At 53.1% G+C, this 26,843-nt stretch overlaps 1 protein-coding gene and 1 gene segment (V, D, J or C); one reads left to right on the top strand and one right to left on the bottom strand.

Moving 5' to 3' along the window:
- The window catches only part of LOC137373126 (Ig kappa chain V region Mem5-like), a 31,858-nt gene extending 30,081 nt beyond the window's left edge, over nt 1–1,777 (bottom strand). The window contains 2 exon segments of the V gene segment in view: nt 1,185–1,483; nt 1,670–1,777. Of these exon segments, the coding sequence occupies nt 1,185–1,483; nt 1,670–1,718 (348 nt within the window).
- Nucleotides 1–26,843, top strand: part of LOC137373124 (ral guanine nucleotide dissociation stimulator-like 1) — a 207,154-nt gene that overhangs the window by 21,966 nt on the left and 158,345 nt on the right. The gene's annotated exons all lie outside the window — the stretch shown is intronic.

Below are 26,843 nucleotides of genomic sequence, written 5' to 3'. Positions count from 1 at the left end.
TATATTGAATATAACTGTGGGATGTGTCAGTGCAGGAGGTGGGACTGTTTGTCCATTATTATATATTATATATAACTGTGGGATCTGTCAGTATAGGAGGTGGGACTGTGTGTCCATTCTTTTATATTATATATAACTGTGAGATGTGTCAGTACAGGAGGTGGGACTGTTTGTCCATTATTGTATATTATATATAACTGTGAGATGCGTCAGTACAGGAGGTGGGACTGTGTGTCCATTATTATATTATATATATCTGTGGGATGTGTCAGTACAGGAGGTGGGACTGTGTGTCCATTATCATATATTTTATATAACTGTGGGATATGTCAGTATAGGAGGTGGGACTGTGTGTCCATTATAATATATTATATATAACTGTGGGACGTGTCTGTCCAGGAGGTGGGTCTGTGTATCCATTATTATATATTGTATATAACTGTGGGATGTGTCAGTACAGGGGGTGGGACTGTGTGTCCATTATTGTATATTATATATAACTGTGAGATGCGTCAGTACAGGATGTGGGACTGTGTGTCCATTATTATATATTATATATAACTGTGAGATGCGTCAGTCCAGGAGGTGGGACTGTGTGTCCATTATTATATATTATATATAACTGTGGGATGTGTCAGTACAGGAAGTTGGACTGTGTGTCCATTATTCTATATTATATATAACTGTGGGATGTGTCAGTACAGGAGGTGGGTCTGTGTGTCCATTATTATATATTATATATAACTGTGGGATGTGTCAGTACAGGAGGTGGGTCTGTGTGTCCATTATTCTATATTATATATAACTGTGGGATGTGTCAGTACAGGAGGTGGGTCTGTCTGTCCATTATTATATATTATATATAACTGTGGGATGTGTCAGTACAGGAGGTGGGTCTGTGTGTCCATTATTATATATTATATATAACTGTGGGATGTGTCAGTACAGGAGGTGGGACTGTGTGTTCATTATTATATATTATATATAACTGTGGGATGTGTCAGTACAGGAGGTGGGTCTGTGTGTCCATTATTATATATTATATATAACTGTGGGATGTGTCAGTACAGGAGGTGGGACTGTGTGTCCATTATTATATATTATATATAACTGTGGGATGTGTCAGTGCAGGAGGTGGGACTGTGTCTATTGAAGTTTTTGTACGGCTCTGTCTCACTGTGTAGAGGCCAGCTGTTATATTGCTGACAGTAATAATCTGCGACATCCTCATTCTGTACATTACTGATTGTCAGAGTGAATTTGAGGTTCTGTTGACTGCCGGTGAAGCGTTCGGATGTTCCTGTGTATCGAGTTGTTGCACCATAAATCAGGAGAGTGGGTTTCTGACCGTCTCGCTGCTGATACCAAGCTACATACTTGCTCACGGACTGGCTGGCCGTACAGGTGATCGTTGCGGTCTGTCCCAGTGTCACTGACAGTGCCGGTGGAGACTGGGTCATGATGATGGTGTCTCCACTGATACCTGAGGGGTAATAGAGAAACAGAGTGAAGTAAGAACTGTCACAGAAAGACCCTGTAAAATGAGATATTATTAGAGACAGTGACCGTTCCTCTTGTTTCAGCATTTTCCCTCCAATCACAAGTCAGTAGAATTGGACTGAAATAAACAGCAGGAAAATATTAAACGTGGAAGGAGAGAGATTTGTACCTGCGACGCAGAATGCCAGAGGCCAGATCAGCTGGATGGGTGAAATCATGGTGCCTGCTCCTGTCTCTGTGCCTGGTTACTGATAAACTCTCCCTTCACTGGGCTCTGCTTTATAAAGCTGCAGCCTGTGAGAGTCTGACTGCCTGTTTCTCAGTATGTAAATGGTCTCACCCAGAGAAAGGCTCGTCAGCAACTCTCACTTCCTCTTCTCTCTCCCTCTTCCACCCTCTCTCACTCTACCTCTCCTCCCTCTTTTCCTCTTCCTCTGTCTCCCTCTCTTCCTCTTCCTCACTCTCCCTCTCCTCCTTCTCTTCCACTTCCTCTGTCTCCCTCTCTTCCTCTTCCTCACTCTCCCTCTCCTCCCTCTCTTCCTCACTCTCCCTCTCCTCCCTCTCTTCCTCTTCCTCTGTCTCCCTCTCTTCCTCTTCCTCACTCTCCCTCTCCTCCCTCTCTTCCTCACTCTCCCTCTCCTCCCTCTCTTCCTCCTCCTCTGTCTCCCTCTCTCACTATCCCTCTCCCTCACTCACTCTCTTTCTCTCCCCTTCTGTCTATCCTTGTCTCTGTTTTGCTCTTTTGTGCTCTTTCTTTGTCATCCTCTCTTTCTGCCTCTCTCTCTCTGTTACTCTGTCTCACTGGCCTGGATTTTAAGGCTCCCTCGACATTGTGATCCCTGGTGGGAGATCCTGAAGTTGGCTCCGGATGAGGCCACCACGGACCTTGACGCCGGCAGAGCCACTCCCGATCCTCCCGGTGACGGGGAGGCTCTGTGCCGACCACCCGGCCGCTGGGCGACAGGACCACAATTTAAATACTTAAATCAATAATATTAATGAATTTAAATCTACTCACCCGTGATCTTGAGGGTCCGTCACAGTGTCGCACCTTCAGAACCCTGTCTGGGGAAACAAGGCACCACACTGGTGGGGAGGTGGGAGCAGGTCAGTTTCTCAGTGCAGGAGTTGGGGGGGAAACAGGGTCAAATAAACAGCAGGATGTAGGGGATGGTGGGAATTTTCTGTCATTTTCTGAACTCGCTGACGAGCTCATAGAATCCAGCACATTGTTTCTGCTCTCTCTGTCTGTCTCTCTCTCTCTGTCTGTCTGTCTCTGTCTCTCTCTCTCTCTGTCTGTCTCTGTCTCTCTCTGTCTGTCTGTCTCTCTCTCTGTCTGTCTCTCTGTCTCTCTCTCTCTGTCTCTCTCTCTCTGTCTGTCTCTCTCTCTCGGTCTCTCTCTCTCTCTGTCTCTCTCTCTCTCTGTCTCTCATTCTCTCTCTCACCCTCTTTTTCTATCTCCCTCTCCCTCTCTCTGTCTCAGTTTTCGAGCCTCTGGGCTGAATTTTACCAGCCCCTCCACTCGCGGGTCACAGCGCTGGGGCAGGTAAAATTATGTGGGGAGTCGCCCGCCTCGACCCCCCATGTTGTGGAGAAGGGCTCGCTGCATATTACCAGTGGCGAGGGGACATTGGTGCCACCGCCCACTGCCACTGGTGGCGGGACCTTCATCTCCATATTAAAATGAACCTTAATGATATGTAAATAAACTTACCTGCAGGTGCGGCTGTCCCACACCGATTTTACCACCACCGTTCATACCTCGCGCACCTTCGGAACTCCGTACGGAATTCCGAGGCTGGAACCTGGTGGAGAGCGGGGAGGAATAAAACTTTCAGGGTGGGAGGGGTGGGGGAGCGGGGGAGCGGGGAAACAATTTTGATTGGATGTGGGGATGGTGGGAAGAGGTTGAAGGGTAAAAGATTGAAGGTTGGGGTGAAAGTTCAGGTATTTGAAAAAGCCAGTTGTTGATCATTTCGGGCAATAAAATGACCATTGGGGAGTTGGGGAAGGGCTTCCATCACAAAGATTTTTATTTAATAAAGTTTTACAATAATACACCTTTATTTAAATGAGCCCCTATGTGTAACATCGCGGGGGCTCCGGGACGACACATCTGCACAGTCTCCATCCCGACAACACTCATAAAATTCATCCTTGGATTTCTATCACCCTGTTCGTCCACCTCTCTGTATCTCTCTCAGTTATACTTTCACCCTCCTCTCTCTCATTGCATATCTGTCTTTCACATTCTTCTCATCTCGCTCTCCCTGTTTTGCTCTTCTCCCTGTCGCTCTGTCTCTTTCTCATTCTCCCTCATTTCTGGTCTCTCTCTCCCACTGCGTTTCTCTCTCCCTCTTTCCCTGTCTCTATCTCTCTGTCTTTGTTCCTCTGCCTACTCATCTCTCTCTCCCACCCTCCATTGTTCTGTAATTCTGTAACTGATCTCTATAACAGGAGTTATTACTGGAGACTGGAACACTTTGAGACCTGGTGCAGCAGTTAAATGCCTCCCCCTCTCTCTTTCTCTCACTCTGTCTCACAGCCTCCACCTCTCTCTCTTTCCCACAGTCTCCCAGGTGGAGCAGTTAAATGAAGGGTAAAACTCCCTCTGTTCTGCCCCACCAATGGATGTTAATTCTTGACCACAGAAACATGCCTTCTCCTGGAGTAAGACCCCATTCCCCACAGTGACCATGCTTTGGCCTCTCTCAGTAAGACTGGCAGATTATTGTTAAATTTAGGACAGTTCTGTGCTGTTGGTCTATTCTCACTGGGACTGGTTTGGACAGAAAGCTCATTTCGTGAAGGCCCAGCAGAGAGAGGAGATCCTCACCCCATCAGTGTGAGCTGGAGGGACAGGACAGGGTCTGACCCACTGCCCCATCCTGTAAGCTCATAACATGTTCTAATCCCTTCCCGTCTCCATCCCTTTCCATGGTCAGGCTCCGGGTCATGGAGTTTTACTGGGATGAGGGGTCGACAATCACACATTTACAACATAAAGGAGCTTTGCTTCACATCAACCATGGTGACCATGTTCCACTGGACCTCCAATAGGGACCAGTAAACATGGGCCTCCTTCTCACTGGACCTCCAATAGGGAACGGTAAACATGGGCCTTCTTCCCACTGGACCCTCCAATCGGGACCAATAAACATGGGCCTCCTTCCCACTGGACCCTTCAATAGGGACCAGTAAACATGGGCCTCCTTCCCACTGCACCCTCAAATAGGGACCAGTAAACATGGGCCTCCTTCCTGCTGGGCATCCAATAGGGACCAGTAAACATGGGCCTCCTTCCCACTGGGCCTCCAATAGGGACCAGCAAACATGGACCTCCTTCCCACTGGGCCTCCAATAGGGACCAGTAAACATGGGCCTCCTTCCCACTGGACCCTCCAATAGGGACCAGTAAACATGGGCCTCCTTCCCACTGGACCCTCCAATAGGGACCAGTAAACATGGGCCTCCTTCCCACTGGGCATCCAATAGGGACCAGCAAACATGGGCCTCCTTCCCACTGGACCCTCCAATCGGGACCAATAAACATGGGCCTCCTTCCCACTGGACCCTTCAATAGGGACCAGTAAACATGGGCCTCCTTCCCACTGGACCCTCAAATAGGGACCAGTAAACATGGGCTTCCATCCCACTGGGCATCCAATAGGGACCAGCAAACATGGGCTTCCAACCCACTGGGCCTCCAGTAGGGATCAGTAAATATGGGCCTCCTTCCCACTGGCCCTCCAGTAGGGACCAGTAAACAATGGCCTCCTTCCCACTGGGGCTAAAGTAGTTGAGCTTCAAACCCCACATCCTCTCCATCATGTGAGCCTCTTATTTCTATCCCCACAACATTGCCTGTCTCTACACTCCATCAGCCCCTTGACCACACAAACCCTTATCCCTGCTCATCTTGTCTCCAAACTTGATTATTCCCATGTCCGCTGCCGGCTTCCTTCATCCACTCTCCAAAAACCCCGACTTGTCTGAAATGCAGTGGTCAGTACACTGTCTGACACCAAGTGCCATTCCAACACGACCCCTGACCTCACTGACCTACTACCCTGACCTCACTGACCTCTGTTTCCCTCCTCCCTACCCTCTGCCTCCTGCTGCAGACTCACATTCCCTCCCTCACTCTTCCATCTTCTAACTCGCCTCTCCTGCCCATCGCTGCTTCCTTCATCCCATCATTGACAGCAGAGCCTTCAGATGCCTCGCCCCTGCTCTCTGAACTCCCGCCATTAATCCCTCCCCCTCTCCAGGTCTCTCTCTGCTCCATCAAACTCCATCCTTTCACCCAAGACTTTGAGCACTCTTCCGAAAGACTCCTCACCCCCTACCCCGTTCCTCTTACTGTGGCTCTGTGAAGCATCTTGTGATGTTTTGTACTTTAAAGGTGCTATATAAATGCAAGTTGTGTGTGGATTTCAGGTGGGGACAGAATTGGACACAGTTGTGATGGCCCCTGCAGTCAAATATCCTGCTAACAGGGTCCAGGTTTACACATGTAGGCTGGGATTTTGTTGAGGTCCCGATGTCGGGATCCGTGGCGGGGGATGGTGGCGGGGGGGCCGGAAGATCATTCTGACAGCGGCCGGACACGGAGTCCAACGCCAGGAGTGTCGGACCCGATCTTCCTGGTGGTGACGTGGCTCTGGGGCGGTCCCTCCGCTGCTGGGTGACGGGATCCGACTTTACATATTTAAATTAAGTAAATGAATAAATTTAAATAAAATCAACAGCAATCTTCCCGGCTGCCCGCGATCTTCCGAGCGGCGGCCGGCACTCACACCTTCACTTCCCCGTCCAGGGAAAACTAGCACCACCGAGGTGGGGATGGGGGGAGACTTAGGATCTTTAGTGCAGTGAGAGGGGGTTCAGGGTCCAATCAGCATTAATAGTGTAGGGGAGGGTGGGAAGGGGTGACCTCTGAACTTTGATCAGTTTGGGGGGAAGGTCAAGTCTTGCAGGTAAGTGTTTTGTTGGGGGAGAGGAGGACAACCATTACATTTAATTGTTATTGGGGGGAAGGGGCGAGAGTTTATTTTGCAGTTCATTGGGTGGGGAGGGGTTAGGCCATTAAAAATGTAAATGTAGCAGCAGGACTGGCTGTCCTTTCAAAATGGCACCAGCACCTGTGTAAAGGCAGCTGATGCTGTTGCCAGCATGGCAGAGCACCCACCCTCCACGTGATTGAGGGGGCAGCACGACCATCGTTTTATGTTGGGCCGCCGTGCGGTCGATCGTGGTAGCATGGCGGCACGGGGACCACATGTGTGACCACCATATTGTTCACCCACAGAATGGGGAAGTGGGTGAGGTAGGAATGTGCTGTCGGGGTCCATGGAACTGTAACCCCAGCATGAAGTGTCCCTCAGGAGGGGAGAGGGAATGTTCCGAGTCCTGAGCTCCATTTCCCACACCAGGCATTTTGTCTTCCAATGAATGAATGCGATGCCAATTTCGAGTCCGGGTTAGGGACAGTCTCATACTGTGGGCCCAGGTCTACAAGAGGGAATTGGAGATAGACCTGAAAAGGAAAGATTTGCTGGGTTATGGGGCTGGAGAGGGGCAGTGGGAGTAATTGGGTAGCTCACAGGCACGATGGGCTGAATGGCCTCCTTCTGTGCTGTAAGATTCTAGGTAGTGTGTGCGGTTCACAGTTTTCTCCCGTGTCATTAACAAACGTCCAGCTGCTCCGAGCTCCTTCTTTCACTTCCTCTGTTAGTTAAGTTTCAATCTTCCGATCTGACAGTCTTTGCAGTTATTTTTTACATTGGGGATTTCTGCTGTGGTCGGAGTCTCTAATAATAACCGTCCAATCAGTGAAAATAACAGCAGCTAAGACCAGTCAGCACTGAGGACCCAGTCTCACTGGGGAACACATTGGGAAGATCAAAGCCATTGTCTTCAGTTCCTGGTACAAACTCCATCCCTCTCCCTGAGCACTGTCTGCTGCCGAACCAGACTCTTTACATCCTTAGCCTCATCTTTGACCCTGATCTGACCCCAAATCCTCCACATCTCAATGATTATCCACTTCCCCCTCTGTAACATTGCCCATCTCTGCCCCTCCCTCACTCCTTCCACTACTGAAACTCTTCTTCATGTCTTTGTCACCTCTAACTTTACTATTCCAGTGTTCTCCTGACCAGACTGCCATCCTCCACTCTCTGTATTCTTCAGCTCATCCGAAGCTCTGCTCTCTATATCCTGTTCCAAACCAAGTCCTGTTCACCATCACCCCCGTCCATGCTGACCTACATTGGGCTTCCATCCCCAAACACCCTCAAATTTCAATGTAAAATTCTACTCTCTGGATTGAAATCCCTCCGTAGTCTTGACCCACCCCCGTATCTCGAACCTCCTTTAACCTTGGTCTCCTTGAAACACTTCACCCTCCTTAAAACCCACATCTTTAACCAAGCATTTGGTCACCCCTCCTAATCTCTCTGTATTACTTGTGTCTGTTTTCCTGATGTCATGTGAGGTGGCGTGCGATGTTTCTCTACATTAAAGAGGTGACTTGTTGCTGATATATATCGATGATTTGGTCTTGGACAGAGGGAGCACGATCATTGGAATGCGCTGATTACACAGAAGGAGAGGTTTGACAAACAGGGAGGAGACCAGACAAAGACTCGGGGAGATGGATCAGGGAAGGGACAGATCGGAGACTGACACAATTCAATAAACATGTGAATCTGAGGAGAATACAGGACTGTGGGGATAGAGCAGGGTAGTGGGATTGGGAATATAGGAACAGGAGGAGGCTGTTCAGCCCATCGAGCCTGTTCTATCCTCCAGTTTGATCATCTGATCTGTCTCTGATCTCCATCTCCCTGCCTTGGTTGCATAACCCACAATACTCCGACCCAACAAAATCTATCAAGCTCATTGTTAAATGTTTAAATTGATCTTCAGCCTCAACAGCTTTATGAGGGAGAGAGTTCCCGATTTCCACTCGCCTTCATGTGAAGAAATGCCTCCTGACATCACCCCGAGCTCTAATATTAAGATTATGTCCCCTTGTTCTCGACTCCCTCACCAGAGGAAACAGTTTCTCTCCATCTCTCTGAATCATCTTAATCCTTTATTCATCTTAAATACCTCATTGAGATCATCCCTAAATTCTCTAAACTCAAGGGAATACAAGCCTAGTCTATACAGTCTGTCCTGATAATTTAACCCTTTCAGTCCCGGTATCATTCTGGTGAATCTGTGCTGCACCCCCTCCAAGGCCAATCTCTCCTTCCTGAGGTGTGGGGCCCAGAACTGAACACAGTTACTCCAGATGCAGTTAAACCAGAGCTTTATACAACTGGAGTAAAACCCCTTTGTATTCCAGTCCCCTTGATAGAAAGACTAACATTCCATTAGCCTTATTCAATATATTTTATACCTGTCACTAGATTTTAATGCTTTCTGTACTTGGACCCCTAAATCTCTCTGTTCCTCCACAGTTCCCAGCTTCTCACCATTTAGAAATTACTTTGATTTATCTTTCTCAGGTCCAAACTGGATGACCTCACACTGTCCACATTGAACTCCATCTGCCATTGTCTTCGGTCCCCGTCACAAACTCCATTCCCGAGCCACTGATTCCATCCCTCTCCCAGGGACTGTCTGAGACTGAACCAGGTAGTTCACAGCCATGGTGTTGTATTTGACCCTGAGATGTGTTACTGACCACATAAACCACATCATCATTAAAACCACCTATTTCCACCTCCGTAACCTCGCCCGAGTCCTCCCTGCCTCAGCTCATCTACTGCTGAAACACTCATCCATGCCTTTGTTACCTCTAGACTTGACTATTCCAATGTTCTCCTGACCGCATCACAGTTACCATCCTCTGTAAACTAGAGCTGATCCAAAACTCTGCTGCCCATGTCTGAACCCAGACCATGTCACATTCCCCCATCACTGTGATCACTGACCGACATTGGCTCCTGTTCCAGCAAAACCTCGATGTTGCCTCATCTTGCCTCACATTATCCCTACTCTCTGTCTCCTACCTCCTAACCAATTCCTTACCCATGTCAAAAGGTTTCCTCACATTCCATATGCTTCGATTTTGCGAACAGTCTCTTGTGTGGAACCTTCTCAAATGCCTTCTGGAAATCCATATAAATAACATCCATAGACATTCCCTTATCTACCACATTAGTGACCTCTTCAAAAAATACAACTCGATTAGTTAAACATGTTTCACCCTTTTTAAATCCGTGCTGACTCTCTCTGATCAGTTTATATTTGTCAGTCATTCTGTCCCTAATAACAGATTCAAATAACTTCCCCAAAACAGATATTAAACTGAGATGTTAGTCGTGAATTACTCGAGCAAACAGATGGAAGAAAGACGAGGGGCTGAACGGCCTCCTCCTGTGCTGTAGAATTATACTGCTTTTTGGCTGAAACATGTGGATTTGAACAGGAGGTGTGCTGGAGTTTAAACAATGAGTTAAATGTGGACGTAGTGTCATTAGTGGGTAATGCACAGTCTACATTGTGTCCAGGACCCTCTCTAAAAGATGTCTTTCTCTTTTTCCCTTTTCAGGTCCAGGGCTATAATTAAGGAGCTGAAAGAATATTTAGTGAAGAAGTTTCCGGACTGTGCGGTGTGTGTGAAGGTGTTCGGCAGTGACTGATGATTACAGCTCCTTGTTCAGGCTGCTCCGCCCTCACCACTGATCAAGCCATGTAACCTCCTGTCACACTGAGTGAAATTACAATCGATATCATAGTGTCAGTCACAGAAAACAACAGCATCACAGTCTGAGTCACTGGGACAGACATCACTGCCTCACATCAAAGAACAGACCCCTAATCCCCTCTCACCATGTTCATAAACCATACCGTAGAGAAAATATACTGACAAACACCACCTTATATTAAACACTCACACCCATAGAACACCTTCAGAGGTAGAAGACAGGATAGAGATTGAGAGAGAAAGAGAAGGAGTGAGATGGAGAGAGAGAAAGAGAGTGAGATGGAGAGAGAGAGGGAGGGAGTGAGAGGGAGTGAGATGGAGAGAGAGAGACAGAGACTCTGTGTCAGCTCCTGTACATGGAAGAGTGAAGAAGTCTTATTGCAGTTGGATCGGACCTTTCTGAGACCACACCTGGTGAACTGTGGACAGTTTTGGTCTCTTTACCAAAGGAAGGATATTCTGGCCTTGGAAGGAGAGCAGCAAAGATTCACCAGACTGATTCCTGGGATGAGGGGATTGTCCTATGAGGAGAGATTGAGTAGACTGGGATATTATTCCCTGAAATGTAGAAGAATGAGAGGTGATCTGATTGAAAGATATACAATTTTTAATGTGATTGACAGGGTAGATACTGGGAGGATGTTTTCCCCTGGCTGGGGAATCTAGAACTAGGGGTCACAGTCTCAGAATAAGGGGTCGGCCATTTCGGATTGAGATCAGGAGAAAGTTCTTCACTCAAGGGGCTGTGAATCTTTGGAATTCTGTTTCCCAGAGAGCAGTGGATGCTCAGTCATTGAAGACAGGAGTCTATAGATCCGGAGTGCGCCAGTTCCTGCCCAATTTCTAAGACAATGGTGGAATTTCACTCGAACCCTTGCTGCATGTAAAGTATCAGCCATGGCTCAGTGTTTGCAGTAACGTCTATACTCATCAGTCTCCAGACAGAGCGCAATTCATCCAGTGCAGTCTCCAGCCGGGGCTCCATTCATCCAGTGCAGTCTCCAGCCAGGGCTCCATTCATCCAGTGCAGTCTCCAGCCAGAGCACAATTCATCCAGTGCAGTCTCCAGCCGGGGCTCCATTCATCCAGTGCAGTCTCCAGTCAGGGCTCCATTCATCCAGTGCCGTCTCCAGCCAGGGCTCCATTCATCCAGTGCAGTCTCCAGTCAGGGCTCCATTCATCCAGTGCAGTCTCCAGTCAGGGCTCCGTTCATCCAGTGCCGTCTCCAGCCAGGGCTCCATTCATCCAGTGCAGTCTCCAGCCAGGGCTCCATTCATCCAGTGCAGTCTCCAGCCAGGGCTCCATTCTTCCAGTTCAGTCTTCAGCCAGGGCTCCATTCATCCAGTGCAGTCTGCAGCCAGGGCTCCATTCATCCAGTGCAGTCTCCAGCCAGCCCTCATTCATCCAGTTCAGTCTTCAGCCAGGGCTCCATTCATCCAGTGCAGTCTGCAGCCAGGGCTCCATTCATCAAGTGCAGTCTCCAGCCAGCCCGCCATTCATCCAGTGCAGTCTCCAGCCAGGGCTCCATTCATCCAGTTCAGTCTTCAGCCTGGGCTCAATTCATCCAGTGCAGTCTCCATCCGGGGCTCCATTCATCCAGTGCAGTCTCCAGCCAGGGCTCCATTCATCCAGTGCAGTCTGCATCCAGAGCACAATTCATCCAGTGCAGTCTCCAGCCGGGGCTCAATTCATCCAGTGCAGTCTCCAGTCAGGGCTCCGTTCATTCAGTGCCGTCTCCAGCCAGGGCTCCATTCATCCAGTGCAGTCTCCAGTCAGGGCTCCATTCATCCAGTGCAATCTCCAGTCAGGGCTCCGTTCATCCAGTGGCGTCTCCAGCCAGGGGTCCATTCATCCAGTGCCGTCTCCAGTCAGGGCTCCATTCATCCAGTTCAGTCTTCAGCGAGGGCTCCATTCATCCAGTGCAGTCTCCAGCCAGGGCTCCATTCATCCAGTTCAGTCTGCAGCCAGAGCACAATTCATCCAGTGCAGTCTCCAGCCGGGGCTCAATTCATCCAGTGCAGTCTCCAGTCAGGGCTCCGTTCATTCACTGCCGTCTCCAGCCAGGGCTCCATTCATCCAGTGCAGTCTCCAGTCAGGGCTCCATTCATCCAGTGCAATCTCCAGTCAGGGCTCCGTTCATCCAGTGCCGTCTCCAGCCAGGGGTCCATTCATCCAGTGCAGTCTCCAGTCAGGGCTCCGTTCATCCAGTGCCATCTCCAGTCAGGGCTCCATTCATCCAGTTCTGTCTTCAGCCAGGGCTCCATTCATCCAGTGCAGTCTCCGGTCAAGGCTCCATTCATCCAGTGCAGTCTCTAGCCAGGGCTCCATTCATGCAGTGCAGTCTCCAGCCAGGGCTCCATTCATCCAGTGCAGTCTCCAGTCAGGGCTCCGTTCATTCAGTGCCGTCTCCAGCCAGGGCTCCATTCATCCAGTGCAGTCTCCAGTCAGGGCTCCATTCATCCAGTGCAATCTCCAGTCAGGGCTCCGTTCATCCAGTGCCGTCTCCAGCCAGGGGTCCATTCATCCAGTGCAGTCTCCAGTCAGGGCTCCGTTCATCCAGTGCCGTCTCCAGTCAGGGCTCCATTCATCCAGTTCTGTCTTCAGCCAGGGCTCCATTCATCCAGTGCAGTCTCCGGTCAAGGCTCCATTCATCCAGTGCAGTCTCTAGCCATGGCTCCATTCATCCAGTGCAGTCTCCAGTCAGGGCTCCGTTCATCCAGTGCCGTCTCCAGTCAGGGCTCCATTCATCCAGTGCAGTCTCGAGCCAGGGCTCCATTCGTCCAGTGCAGTCTCCAGCCAGGGCTCCATTCATCCAGTGCAGTCTCCAGCCAGGGCTCCATTCATCCAGTGCCGTCTCCAGCCAAGGCTCCATTCATTCAGTGCAGTCTCTAGCCAGGGCTCCATTCATGCAGTGCAGTCTCCAGCCAGGGCTCAATTCATCTAGTGCAGTCTCCAGTCAGGGCTCCATTCATCCAGTGCAGTCTCCAGCCAGGTCTCCATTCATCCAGTGCCGTCTCCAGCCAGGGCTCCATTCATCCAGTGCTGTCTTCAGCCAGGGCTCCATTCATCCAGTGCCGTCTGCAGCCAGGGCTCCATTCATCCAGTGCAGGCTCCAGCCAGCCCTCCACTCATCCAGTGCAGTCTCCAGCCAGGGCTCCCTTCATCCAGTGCCGTTTCCAGCCATGGCTCCATTCATCCAGTGCAGTCTTCAGCCAGGGCTCCATTCATCCAGTGCAGTCTCCAGCCAGGGCTCCATTCATCCAGTTAAGTCTTCAGCCAGGGCTCCATTCATCCAGTGCGGTCTCAAGCCAGGGCTCCATTCATCCTGTTCAGTCTTCAGCCAGGGCTCCATTCATCCAGTGCCGTCTCAAGTCAGGGCTCCATTCATCCAGTTCAGTCTTCAGCGAGGGCTCCATTCATCCAGTGCAGTCTCCAGCCAGGGCTCCATTCATCCAGTGCAGTCTCCGGTCAAGGCTCCATTCATCCAGAGCAGTCTCCAGTCAGGGCAACATTCATCCAGTGCCGTCTTGTGTCAGGGCTCCATTCATCCACTTCAGTCTTCAGCCAGGGCTCGATTCATCCAGTGTCATCTCCAGCCAGGGCTCCATTCATCCAGTGCAGTCTCCAGCCAAGGCTCCATTCATCCAGTGCAGTCTCCGGTCAAGGCTCCATTTATCCAGTGCAGTCTCCAGCCAGGGCTCCATTCATCCAGTGCAGTCTGCAGCCAGGGCTCCATTCATCCAGTGCAGTCTCCAGCCAGCCCTCATTCATCCAGTTCAGTCTTCAGCCAGGGCTCCATTCATCCAGTGCAGTCTGCAGCCAGGGCTCCATTCATCCAGTGCAGTCTCCAGCCAGCCCGCCATTCATCCAGTGCAGTCTCCGGCCAGGGCTCCATTCATCCAGTTCAGTCTTCAGCCTGGGCTCAATTCATCCAGTGCAGTCTCCATCCGGGGCTCCATTCATCCAGTGCAGTCTCCAGCCAGGGCTCCATTCATGCAGTGCAGTCTCCAGCCAGGGCTCAATTCATCCAGTGCAGTCTCCAGTCAGGGCTCCATTCATTCAGTGCAGTCTCCAGCCAGGTCTCCATTCATCCAGTGCCGTCTGCAGCCAGGGCTCCATTCATCCAGTGCAGGCTCCAGCCAGCCCTCCACTCATCCAGTGCAGTCTCCAGCCACGGCTCCGTTCATCCAGTGCCGTTTCCAGCAATGGCTCCATTCATCCAGTGAAGTCTTCAGCCAGGGCTCCATTCATCCAGTGCAGTCTCCAGTCAGGGCTCAGTTCATCCAGTGCCATCTCCAGTCACGGCTCCATTCATCCAGTTCAGTCTCCAGCCAGGTCTCCATTCATCCAGTGCAATCTCCGGTCAAGGCTCCATTCATCCAGTGCAGTCTCCAGCCAGGGCACCATTCATCCAGTGCAGTCTCCAGTCAGGGCTCCGTTCGTCCAGTGCCGTCTCCAGTCCGGGCTCCATTCATCCAGTTCAGTCTTCAGCCAGGGCTCGATTCATCCAGTGCCATCACAAGTCAGGGCTCCATTCATCCAGTGCATTCTCTAGCCAGGGCTCCATTCATGCAGTGCAGTCTCCAGCCAGGGCTCAATTCATCGAGTGCAGTCTCCAGTCAGGGCTCCATTCATCCAGTGCAGTCTCCAGCCAGGGCTCCATTCATCCAGTGCAGTCTCCAGTCAGGGCTCCGTTCATCCAGTGCCGTCTCCAGTCAGGGCTCCATTCATCCAATGCAGTCTCAAGCCAGGGCTCCATTCGTCCAGTGCAGTCTCCAGCCAGGGCTCCATTCATCCAGTGCAGTCTCCAGCCAGGGCTCCATTCATCCAGTGCCGTCTCCAGCCAAGGCTCCATTCATTCAGTACAATATCTAGCCAGGGCTCCATTCATGCAGTGCAGTCTCCAGCCAGGGCTCAATTCATCCAGTGCAGTCTCCAGTCAGGGCTCCATTCATCCAGAGCAGTCTCCAGCCAGGTCTCCATTCATCGAGTGCCGTCTCCAGCCAGGGCTCCATTCATCCAGTGCTGTCTTCAGCCAGGGCTCCATTCATCCAGTGCCGTCTGCAGCCAGGGCTCCATTCATTCAGTGCAGTCTCCAGCCAGCCCTCCACTCATCCAGTGCAACTCCAGCCAGGGCTCCGTTCATCCAGTGCCGTCTCCAGCCAAGACTCCATTCATCCAGTGCAGTCTCAAGACAGGGCTCCATTCATCCAGTTCAGTCTTCAGCCAGGGCTCGATTCATCCAGTGCCGTCTCAAGTCAGGGCTCCATTCATCCAGTGCAGTCTCCAGCCAGGGCTCCATTCATCCAGTGCCGTCTCCAGCCAAGGCTCCATTCATTCAGTGCAGTCTCTAGCCAGGGCTCCATTCATCCAGTGCAGTCTCCAGCCAGGGCTCCATTCATCCAGTGCAGTCTCCAGTCAGGGCTCCGTTCATCCAGTGCCGTCTCCAGTCAGGGCTCCATTCATCCAGTGCAGTCTCGAGCCAGGGCTCCATTCGTCCAGTGCAGTCTAAAGCCAGGGCTCCATTCATCCAGTGCAGTCTCCAGCCAGGGCTCCATTCATCCAGTGCCGTCTCCAGCCAAGGCTCCATTCATTCAGTGCAGTCTCTAGCCAGGGCTCCATTCATCCAGTGCAGTCTCCAGCCAGGGCTCCATTCATCCAGTGCAGTCTCCAGCCAGGGCTCCATTCATCCAGTTCAGTCTTCAGCCAGGGCTCCATTCATCCAGTGCAGTCTGCATCCAGGGCTCCATTCATCCAGTGCAGTCTCCAGCCAGCCCTCCATTCATCCAGTTCAGTCTTCAGCCAGGGCTCCATTCATCCATTGCAGTCTGCAGCCAGGGCTCCATTCATCCAGTGCAGTCTCCAGCCAGCCCGCCATTGATCCAGTGCAGTCTCCAGCCAGGGCTCCATTCATCCAGTTCAGTCTTCAGCCAGGGCTCGATTCATCCAGTGCAGTCTCCAGCCGGGGCGCCATTCATGCAGTGCAGTCTCCAGTCAGGGCTCCGTTCATTCAGTGCCATCTCCAGCCAGGGCTCCATTCATCCAGTGCAGTCTCCAGCCAAGGCTCCATTCATTCAATGCAGTCTCTAGCCAGGGCTCCATTCATCCAGTGCAGTGTCCAGCCAGGGCTCCATTCATCCAGTGCAGTCTCCAGTCAGGGCTCCGTTCATCCAGTGCCGTCTCCAGTCAGGGCTCCATTCATCCAGTGCAGTCTCGAGCCAGGGCTCCATTCGTCCAGTGCAGTCTAAAGCCAGGGCTCCATTCATCCAGTGCAGTCTCCAGCCAGGGCTCCATTCATCCATTGCCGTCTGCAGCCAAGGCTCCATTCATTCAGTGCAGTCTCTAGCCAGGGCTCCATTCATCCAGTGCAGTCTCCAGCCAGGGCTCCATTCATCCAGTGCAGTCTCCAGCCAGGGCTCCATTCATCCAGTTCAGTCTTCAGCCAGGTCTCCATTCATCCAGTGCAGTCTGCAGCCAGGGCTCCATTCATCCAGTGCAGTCTCCAGCCAGCCCTCCATTCATCCAGTTCAGTCTTCAGCCAGGGCTCCATTCATCCAGTGCAGTCTGCAGCCAGGGCTCCATTCATCCAGTGCAGTCTCCAGCCAGCCCGCCATTGATCCAGTGCAGTCTCCAGCCAGGGCTCCATTCATCCAGTTCAGTCTTCAGCCAGGGCTCGATTCATCCAGTGCAGTCTCCAGCCGGGGCTCCATTCATCCAGTGCAGTCTCCAGTCAGGGCTCCGTTCATTCAGTGCCGTCTCCAGCCAGGGCTCCATTCATCCAGTGCAGTCTCCAGTCAGGGCTCCATTCATCCAGTGCAATCACCAGTCAGGGCTCCGTTCATCCAGTGCCGTCTCCAGCCAGGGCTCCATTCATCCAGTGCAGTCTCCAGTCAGGGCTCCGTTCATCCAGTGCCGTCTCCAGTCAGGGCTCCATTCATCCAGTTTTGTCTTCAGCAAGGGCTCCATTCATCCAGTGCAATCTCCGGTCAAGGCTCCATTCATCCAGTGCAGTCTCTAGCCATGGCTCCATTCATCCAGTGCAGTCTCCAGTCAGGGCTCCGTTCATCCAGTGACGTCTCCAGTCAGGGCTCCATTCATCCAGTGCAATCTCGAGCCAGGGCTCCATTCGTCCAGTGCAGTCTACAGCCAGGGCTCCATTCATCCAGTGCAGTCTCCAGCAAGGGCTCCATTCATCCAGTGCCGTCTCCATCCAAGGCTCCATTCATTCAGTGCAGTCTCTAGCCAGGGCTCCATTCATGCAGTGCAGTCTCAAGCCAGGGCTCAATTCATCCAGTGCAGTCTCCAGTCAGGGCTCCATTCATCCAGTGCAGTCTCCAGCCAGGTCTCCATTCATCCAGTGCCGTCTGCAGCCAGGGCTCCATTCATCCAGTGCAGGCTCCAGCCAGCCCTCCACTCATCCAGTGCAGTCTCCAGCCACGGCTCCGTTCATCCAGTGCCGTTTCCAGCAATGGCTCCATTCATCCAGTGAAGTCTTCAGCCAGGGCTCCATTCATCCAGTGCAGTCTCCAGTCAGGGCTCAGTTCATCCAGTGCCATCTCCAGTCACGGCTCCATTCATCCAGTTCAGTCTCCAGCCAGGTCTCCATTCATCCAGTGCAATCTCCGGTCAAGGCTCCATTCATCCAGTGCAGTCTCCAGCCAGGGCACCATTAATCCAGTGCAGTCTCCAGTCAGGGCTCCGTTCGTCCAGTGCCGTCTCCAGTCCGGGCTCCATTCATCCAGTTCAGTCTTCAGCCAGGGCTCGATTCATCCAGTGCCATCACAAGTCAGGGCTCCATTCATCCAGTGCATTCTCTAGCCAGGGCTCCATTCATGCAGTGCAGTCTCCAGCCAGGGCTCAATTCATCGAGTGCAGTCTCCAGTCAGGGCTCCATTCATCCAGTGCAGTCTCCAGCCAGGGCTCCATTCATCCAGTGCAGTCTCCAGCCAGGGCTCCATTCATCCAGTGCCGTCTCCAGCCAAGGCTCCATTCATTCAGTGCAGTATCTAGCCAGGGCTCCATTCATGCAGTGCAGTCTCCAGCCAGGGCTCAATTCATCCAGTGCAGTCTCCAGTCAGGGCTCCATTCATCCATTGCAGTCTCCAGCCAGGTCTCCATTCATCGAGTGCCATCTCCAGCCAGGGCTCCATTCATCCAGTGCTGTCTTCAGCCAGGGCTCCATTCATCCAGTGCCGTCTGCAGCCAGGGCTCCATTCATCCAGTGCAGTCTCCAGCCAGCCCTCCACTCATCCAGTGCAGTCTCCAGCCAGGGCTCCGTTCATCCAGTGCCGTCTCCAGCCATGGCTCCATTCATCCAGTTAAGTCTTCAGCCAGGGCTCCATTCATCCAGTGCGGTCTCAAGACAGGGCTCCATTCATCCAGTTCAGTCTTCAGTCAGGGCTCGATTCATCCAGTGCCGTCTCAAGTCAGGGCTCCATTCATCCAGTGCAATCTCCGGTCAAGGCTCCATTCATCCAGTGCCGTCTCCAGTCAGGGCAACATTCATCCAGTGCCGTCTCGTGTCAGGGCTCCATTCATCCACTTCAGTCTTCAGCCAGGGCTCGATTCATCCAGTGCCGTCTCCAGTCAGGGCTCCATTCATCCAGTGCAGTCTCCAGCCAAGGCTCCATTCATCCAGTGCAGTCTTCAGCCAGGGCGCCATTCATCCAGTGCAGTATCCAGCCAGGGCTCCATTCATCCAGTTCAGTCTTCAACCAGGTCTCCATTCATCCAGTGCAGTCTCCAGCCATGGCTCCATTCATCCAGTTCAGTCTTCAGCCAGGGCTCCATTCATCCAATGCCGTCTCCAGTCAGGGCTCCATTCATCCAGTTCAGTCTTCAGCGAGGCCTCCATTCATCCAGTGCAGTCTCCAGCCAGGGCTCCATTCATCCAGTGCAGTCTCCGGTCAAGGCTCCATTCATCCAGTGCAATCTCCAGTCAGGACTCCGTTCATCCAGTGCCGTCTCGTGTCAGGGCTCCATTCATCCAGTTCAGTCTTCAGCCAGGGCTTGATTCATCCAGTGCCGTCTCCAGTGTGGGCTCCATTCATCCAGTTCAGTCTTCAGCCAGGGCTCCATTCATCCAGTGCCGTCTCCAGCCAAGGCTACATTCATTCAGTGCAGTCTCTAGCCAGGGCTCCATTCATCCAGTGCAGTCTCCAGCCAGGGCTCCATTCATCCATTGCAGTCTCCAGTCAGGGCTCCATTCATCCAGTGCAGTCTCCAGCCAGGGCTCCATTTATCCAGTGCAGTCTCCAGCCAGGGCTCGATTCATCCAGTGCCATCTCCAGTCAGGGCTCCATTCATCCAGTTCAGTCTTCAGCCAGGGCTCCGTTCATCCAGTGCCATCTCGTGTCAGGGCTACATTCATCCAGTTCACTCTTCAGCCAGGGCTCGATTCATCCAGTGCCGTCTCCAGTCAGGGCTCCATTCATCCAGTTCAGTCTTCAGCCAGGGATCCATTCATCCAGTGCAGTCTCCAGCCAGGGCTCCATTCATCCTTTTCAGTCTTCAGCCAGGGCTCGATTCATTCGGTGCCGTCTCCAGTCAGGGCTCCATTCATCCAGTTCAGACTTCAGCGAGGGCTCCATTCATCCAGTGCAGTCTCCAGCCAGAGCTCCATTCATCCAGTGCAGTCTCCGGTCAAGGCTCCATTAATCCAGTGCAGTCTCCAGTCATGGCTCCGTTCATCCAGTGCCGTCTCGTGTCAGGGCTCCATTCATCCAGTTCAGTCTTCAGCCAGGGCTCTATTCATCCAGTGCCGTCTCCAGTATGGCTCCATTCATCCAGTTCAGTCTTCAGCCAGGGCTCCATTCATCCAGTGCCGTCTCCAGCCAAGGCTCCATTCATTCAGTGCAGTCTCTAGAATGGGCTCCATTCATCCAGTGCAGTCTCCAGCCAGGGCTCCATTCATCCATTGCAGTCTCCAGCCAGGGCTCCATTCATCCATTGCAGTCTCCAGTCAGGGCTCCATTCATCCAGTGCAGTCTCCAGCCAGGGCTCCATTCATCCAGTGCAGTCTCCAGCCAGAGCTCCATTCATCCAGTGCAGTCTCCAGCCAGGGCTACATTCATCCAGTGCAGTCTCCAGCCAAGGCTCCATTCATCCAGTGCAGTCTCCAGCCATGGCTCCATTCATCCAATGCAGTCTCTAGCCAGGGCTCCATTCATCCAGTGCAGTCTCCAGCCAGGGCTCCATTCATCCAGTGCAGTCTCTAGCCAGGGCTCCATTCATCCAGTGCAGTCTCCAGTCAGGGCTCCATTTATCCAGTTCAGTCTTCAGCCAGGGATCCATTCATCCAGTGCAGTCTCCAGCCAGGGCTCCGTTCGTCCAGTGCCGTCTCCAGTCAGGTCTCCATTCATCCAGTTCAGTCTTCAGCCAGGGCTCCATTCATCCAGTGCAGTCTCCAGCCAGGGCTCCATTCATCCAGTGCAGTCTCCAGCCTGGGCTCCATTCATCCAGTGCCGTCTCCAGTCAGGGCTCCATTCATCCAGTGCCGTCTTCAGCGAGGGCTCCATTCATCCAGTGCAGTCTCCAGCCAGGGCTCCATTCATCCAGTGCAGTCTCCGGTCAAGGCTCCATTAATCCAGTGCAGTCTCCAGTCAGGGCTCCGTTCATCCAGTGCCGTCTCGTGTCAGGGCTCCATTCATCCAGTTCAGTCTTCAGCCAGGGCACGATTCATCCAGTGCCGTCTCCAGTAAGGCTCCATTCATCCAGTTCAGTCTTCAGCCAGGGCTCCATTCATCCAGTGCCGTCTCCAGCCAAGGCTCCATTCATTCAGTGCAGTCTCTAGAATGGGCTCCATTCATCCAGTGCAGTCTCCAGCCAGGGCTCCATTCATCCAGTGCAGTCTCCAGCCAGAGCTCCATTCATCCAGTGCTGTCTCCAGCCAGGGCTCCATTCATCCAGTGCCATCTCCAGCCAAGGCTCCATTCATCCAGTGCAGTCTCCAGCCATGGCTCCATTCATCCAATGCAGTCTCTAGCCAGGGCTCCATTCATCCAGTGCAGTCTCCAGCCAGGGCTCCATTCATCCAGTGCAGTCTCTAGCCAGGGCTCCATTCATCCAGTGCAGTCTCCAGCCAGGGCTCCATTCATCCAGTTCAGTCTTCAGCCAGGGCTCGATTCATCCAGTGCCGTCTCCAGTCAGGGCTCCATTCATCCAGTTCAGTCTTCAGCGAGGGCACCATTCATCCAGTGCAGTCTCCAGCCAGGGCTCCATTCATCCAGTGCAGTCTCCGGTCAAGGCTCCATTCATCCAGTGCAGTCTCCAGTCAGGGCTCCGTTCATCCAGTGCCGTCTTGTGTCAGGGCTCCATTCATCCAGTTCAGTCTTCAGCCAGGGCTCCATTCATCCAGTGCCGTCTCCAGCCAAGGCTCCATTCATTCAGAGCAGTCTCTAGCCAGGGCTCCATTCATCAAGTGCAGTCTCCAGCCAGGGCTCCATTCATCCAGTGCCATCTCCAGCCAAGGCTTGATTCATCCAGTGCAGTCTCCAGCCATGGCTCCATTCATCCAGTGCAGTCCCTAGCCAGGGCTCCATTCATCCAGTGCAGTCTCCAGCCAGGGCTCCATTCATCCAGTGCAGTCTCTAGCCAGGGCTCCATTCATCCAGTGCACTCTCCAGCCAGGGCTCCATTCATCCAGTTCAGTCTTCAGCAAGGGCTCGATTCATCCAGTGCCGTCTCCAGTCAGGGCTCCATTCATCCAGTGCAGTCTCGAGCCAGGGCTCCATTCATCCCGTGCAGTCTCCGGTCAAGGCTCCATTCATCCAGTGCAGTCTCCAGCCAGGGCTCCATTCATCCAGTGCAGTCTCCAGTCAGGGCTCCGTTCATCCAGTCCCGTCTCCAGTCAGGGCTCCATTCATCCAGTTCAGTCTCCAGCCAGGGCTCCATTCATCCAGTGCAGTCTCCGGTCAAAGCGCCATGCATCCAGTGCAGTCTACAGCCAGGGCTCCATTCATCCAGTGCAGTCTCAAGTCAGGGCTCCGTTCGTCCAGTGCCGTCTCCAGTCAGGGCTCCATTCATCCAGTACAGTCTTCAGCCTGGGCTCGATTCATCCGGTGCCGTCTCCAGTCAGGGCTCCATTCATCCAGTGCAGTCTCTAGCCAGGGCTCCATTCATCTAGTGCAGTCTCCAGCCAGGGCTCCATTCATCCAGTGCAGTCTCTAGCCAGGGCTCCATTCATCCAGTGCAGTCTCCAGCCAGGGCTCCATTCATCCAGTGCAGTCTCCAGCCTGGGCTCCATTCATCCAATGCAATCTCCAGCCAAGGCTCCATTCATTCAGTGCAGTCTCTAGCCAGGGCTCCATTCATGCAGTGCAGTCTCCAGCCAGGGCTCAATTAAACGAGTGCAGTCTCCAGTCAGGGCTCCATTCATGCAGTGCAGTCTCCAGCCAGGGCTGCATTCATCCAGTGCCGTCTTCAGCCAGGGCTCCATTCATCCAGTGCCATCTGCAACCGACAGCTCCATGCATCCAGTGCAGTCTCCAGCCAGCCCTCCATTCATCCAGTGCAGTCTCCAGCCAGGGCTCCGTCTGTCCATTGCCGTCTCCAGCCATGGCTCCATTCATCCAGTGCAGTCTTCCGCCAGGGCTCCATTCATCCAGTTCAGTCTTCAGCCAGGGCTCGATTCATCCAGTGCCGTCTCCAGTAAGGCTCCATTCATCCAGTTCAGTCTTCAGCCAGGGCTCCATTCATCCAGTGCCGTCTCCAGCCAAGGCTCCATTCATTCAGTGCAGTCTCTAGAATGGGCTCCATTCATCCAGTGCAGTCTCCAGCCAGGGCTCCATTCATCCAGTGCAGTCTCCAGCCAGAGCTCCATTCATCCAGTGCTGTCTCCAGCCAGGGCTCCATTCATCCAGTGCCATCTCCAGACAAGGCTCCATTCATCCAGTGCAGTCTCCAGCCATGGCTCCATTCATCCAATGTAGTCTCTAGCCAGGGCTCCATTCATCCAGTGCAGGCTCCAGCCAGAGCTCCATTCATCCAGTGCAGTCTCCGGTCAAGGCTCCATTAATCCAGTGCAGTCTCCAGTCATGGCTCCGTTCATCCAGTGCCGTCTCGTGTCAGGGCTCCATTCATCCAGTTCAGTCTTCAGCCAGGGCTCTATTCATCCAGTGCCGTCTCCAGTATGGCTCCATTCATCCAGTTCAGTCTTCAGCCAGGGCTCCATTCATCCAGTGCCGTCTCCAGCCAAGGCTCCATTCATTCAGTGCAGTCTCTAGAATGGGCTCCATTCATCCAGTGCAGTCTCCAGCCAGGGCTCCATTCATCCATTGCAGTCTCCAGCCAGGGCTCCATTCATCCATTGCAGTCTCCAGTCAGGGCTCCATTCATCCAGTGCAGTCTCCAGCCAGGGCTCCATTCATCCAGTGCAGTCTCCAGCCAGAGCTCCATTCATCCAGTGCAGTCTCCAGCCAGGGCTCCATTCATCCAGTGCAGTCTCCAGCCAAGGCTCCATTCATCCAGTGCAGTCTCCAGCCATGGCTCCATTCATCCAATGCAGTCTCTAGCCAGGGCTCCATTCATCCAGTGCAGTCTCCAGCCAGGGCTCCATTCATCCAGTGCAGTCTCTAGCCAGGGCTCCATTCATCCAGTGCAGTCTCCAGTCAGGGCTCCATTCATCCAGTTCAGTCTTCAGCCAGGGATCCATTCATCCAGTGCAGTCTCCAGCCAGGGCTCCGTTCGTCCAGTGCCGTCTCCAGTCAGGTCTCCATTCATCCAGTTCAGTCTTCAGCCAGGGCTCCATTCATCCAGTGCAGTCTCCAGCCAGGGCTCCATTCATCCAGTGCAGTCTCCAGCCTGGGCTCCATTCATCCAGTGCCGTCTCCAGTCAGGGCTCCATTCATCCAGTGCCGTCTTCAGCGAGGGCTCCATTCATCCAGTGCAGTCTCCAGCCAGGGCTCCATTCATCCAGTGCAGTCTCCGGTCAAGGCTCCATTAATCCAGTGCAGTCTCCAGTCAGGGCTCCGTTCATCCAGTGCCGTCTCGTGTCAGGGCTCCATTCATCCAGTTCAGTCTTCAGCCAGGGCACGATTCATCCAGTGCCGTCTCCAGTAAGGCTCCATTCATCCAGTTCAGTCTTCAGCCAGGGCTCCATTCATCCAGTGCCGTCTCCAGCCAAGGCTCCATTCATTCAGTGCAGTCTCTAGAATGGGCTCCATTCATCCAGTGCAGTCTCCAGCCAGGGCTCCATTCATCCAGTGCAGTCTCCAGCCAGAGCTCCATTCATCCAGTGCTGTCTCCAGCCAGGGCTCCATTCATCCAGTGCCATCTCCAGCCAAGGCTCCATTCATCCAGTGCAGTCTCCAGCCATGGCTCCATTCATCCAATGCAGTCTCTAGCCAGGGCTCCATTCATCCAGTGCAGTCTCCAGCCAGGGCTCCATTCATCCAGTGCAGTCTCTAGCCAGGGCTCCATTCATCCAGTGCAGTCTCCAGCCAGGGCTCCATTCATCCAGTTCAGTCTTCAGCCAGGGCTCGATTCATCCAGTGCCGTCTCCAGTCAGGGCTCCATTCATCCAGTTCAGTCTTCAGCGAGGGCACCATTCATCCAGTGCAGTCTCCAGCCAGGGCTCCATTCATCCAGTGCAGTCTCCGGTCAAGGCTCCATTCATCCAGTGCAGTCTCCAGTCAGGGCTCCGTTCATCCAGTGCCGTCTTGTGTCAGGGCTCCATTCATCCAGTTCAGTCTTCAGCCAGGGCTCCATTCATCCAGTGCCGTCTCCAGCCAAGGCTCCATTCATTCAGAGCAGTCTCTAGCCAGGGCTCCATTCATCCAGTGCAGTCTCCAGCCAGGGCTCCATTCATCCAGTGCCATCTCCAGCCAAGGCTTGATTCATCCAGTGCAGTCTCCAGCCATGGCTCCATTCATCCAGTGCAGTCTCTAGCCAGGGCTCCATTCATCCAGTGCAGTCTCCAGCCAGGGCTCCATTCATCCAGTGCAGTCCCTAGCCAGGGCTCCATTCATCCAGTGCAGTCTCCAGCCAGGTCTCCATTCATCCAGTGCAGTCTCTAGCCAGGGCTCCATTCATCCAGTGCACTCTCCAGCCAGGGCTCCATTCATCCAGTTCAGTCTTCAGCAAGGGCTCGATTCATCCAGTGCCGTCTCCAGTCAGGGCTCCATTCATCCAGTGCAGTCTCGAGCCAGGGCTCCATTCATCCCGTGCAGTCTCCGGTCAAGGCTCCATTCATCCAGTGCAGTCTCCAGCCAGGGCTCCATTCATCCAGTGCAGTCTCCAGTCAGGGCTCCGTTCATCCAGTCCCGTCTCCAGTCAGGGCTCCATTCATCCAGTTCAGTCTCCAGCCAGGGCTCCATTCATCCAGTGCAGTCTCCGGTCAAAGCGCCATGCATCCAGTGCAGTCTCCAGCCAGGGCTCCATTCATCCAGTGCAGTCTCAAGTCAGGGCTCCGTTCGTCCAGTGCCGTCTCCAGTCAGGGCTCCATTCATCCAGTTCAGTCTTCAGCCTGGGCTCGATTCATCCGGTGCCGTCTCCAGTCAGGGCTCCATTCATCCAGTGCAGTCTCTAGCCAGGGCTCCATTCATCCAGTGCAGTCTCCAGCCAGGGCTCCATTCATCCAGTGCAGTCTCTAGCCAGGGCTCCATTCATCCAGTGCAGTCTCCAGCCAGGGCTCCATTCATCCAGTGCAGTCTCCAGCCTGGGCTCCATTCATCCAATGCCATCTCCAGCCAAGGCTCCATTCATTCAGTGCAGTCTCTAGCCAGGGCTCCATTCATGCAGTGCAGTCTCCAGCCAGGGCTCAATTAAACGAGTGCAGTCTCCAGTCAGGGCTCCATTCATGCAGTGCAGTCTCCAGCCAGGGCTGCATTCATCCAGTGCCGTCTTCAGCCAGGGTTCCATTCATCCAGTGCCATCTGCAACCGACAGCTCCATGCATCCAGTGCAGTCTCCAGCCAGCCCTCCATTCATCCAGTGCAGTCTCCAGCCAGGGCTCCGTCTGTCCATTGCCGTCTCCAGCCATGGCTCCATTCATCCAGTGCAGTCTTCCGCCAGGGCTCCATTCATCCAGTTCAGTCTTCAGCCAGGGCTCGATTCATCCAGTGCCGTCTCCAGTAAGGCTCCATTCATCCAGTTCAGTCTTCAGCCAGGGCTCCATTCATCCAGTGCCGTCTCCAGCCAAGGCTCCATTCATTCAGTGCAGTCTCTAGAATGGGCTCCATTCATCCAGTGCAGTCTCCAGCCAGGGCTCCATTCATCCAGTGCAGTCTCCAGCCAGAGCTCCATTCATCCAGTGCTGTCTCCAGCCAGGGCTCCATTCATCCAGTGCCATCTCCAGCCAAGGCTCCATTCATCCAGTGCAGTCTCCAGCCATGGCTCCATTCATCCAATGCAGTCTCTAGCCAGGGCTCCATTCATCCAGTGCAGTCTCCAGCCAGGGCTCCATTCATCCAGTGCAGTCTCTAGCCAGGGCTCCATTCATCCAGTGCAGTCTCCAGCCAGGGCTCCATTCATCCAGTTCAGTCTTCAGCCAGGGCTCGATTCATCCAGTGCAGTCTCCAGTCAGGGCTCCATTCATCCAGTTCAGTCTTCAGCGAGGGCACCATTCATCTAGTGCAGTCTCCAGCCAGGGCTCCATTCATCCAGTGCAGTCTCCGGTCAA

The sequence above is a fragment of the Heterodontus francisci genome, chromosome 8, assembly GCF_036365525.1.
Source record: "Heterodontus francisci isolate sHetFra1 chromosome 8, sHetFra1.hap1, whole genome shotgun sequence".
Classification (NCBI taxonomy): Eukaryota; Metazoa; Chordata; class Chondrichthyes; order Heterodontiformes; family Heterodontidae; genus Heterodontus; species Heterodontus francisci.
The sequence above is the reverse complement of the archived record's forward strand: the minus strand, read 5'-3'. Positions and strand labels throughout refer to the sequence as shown.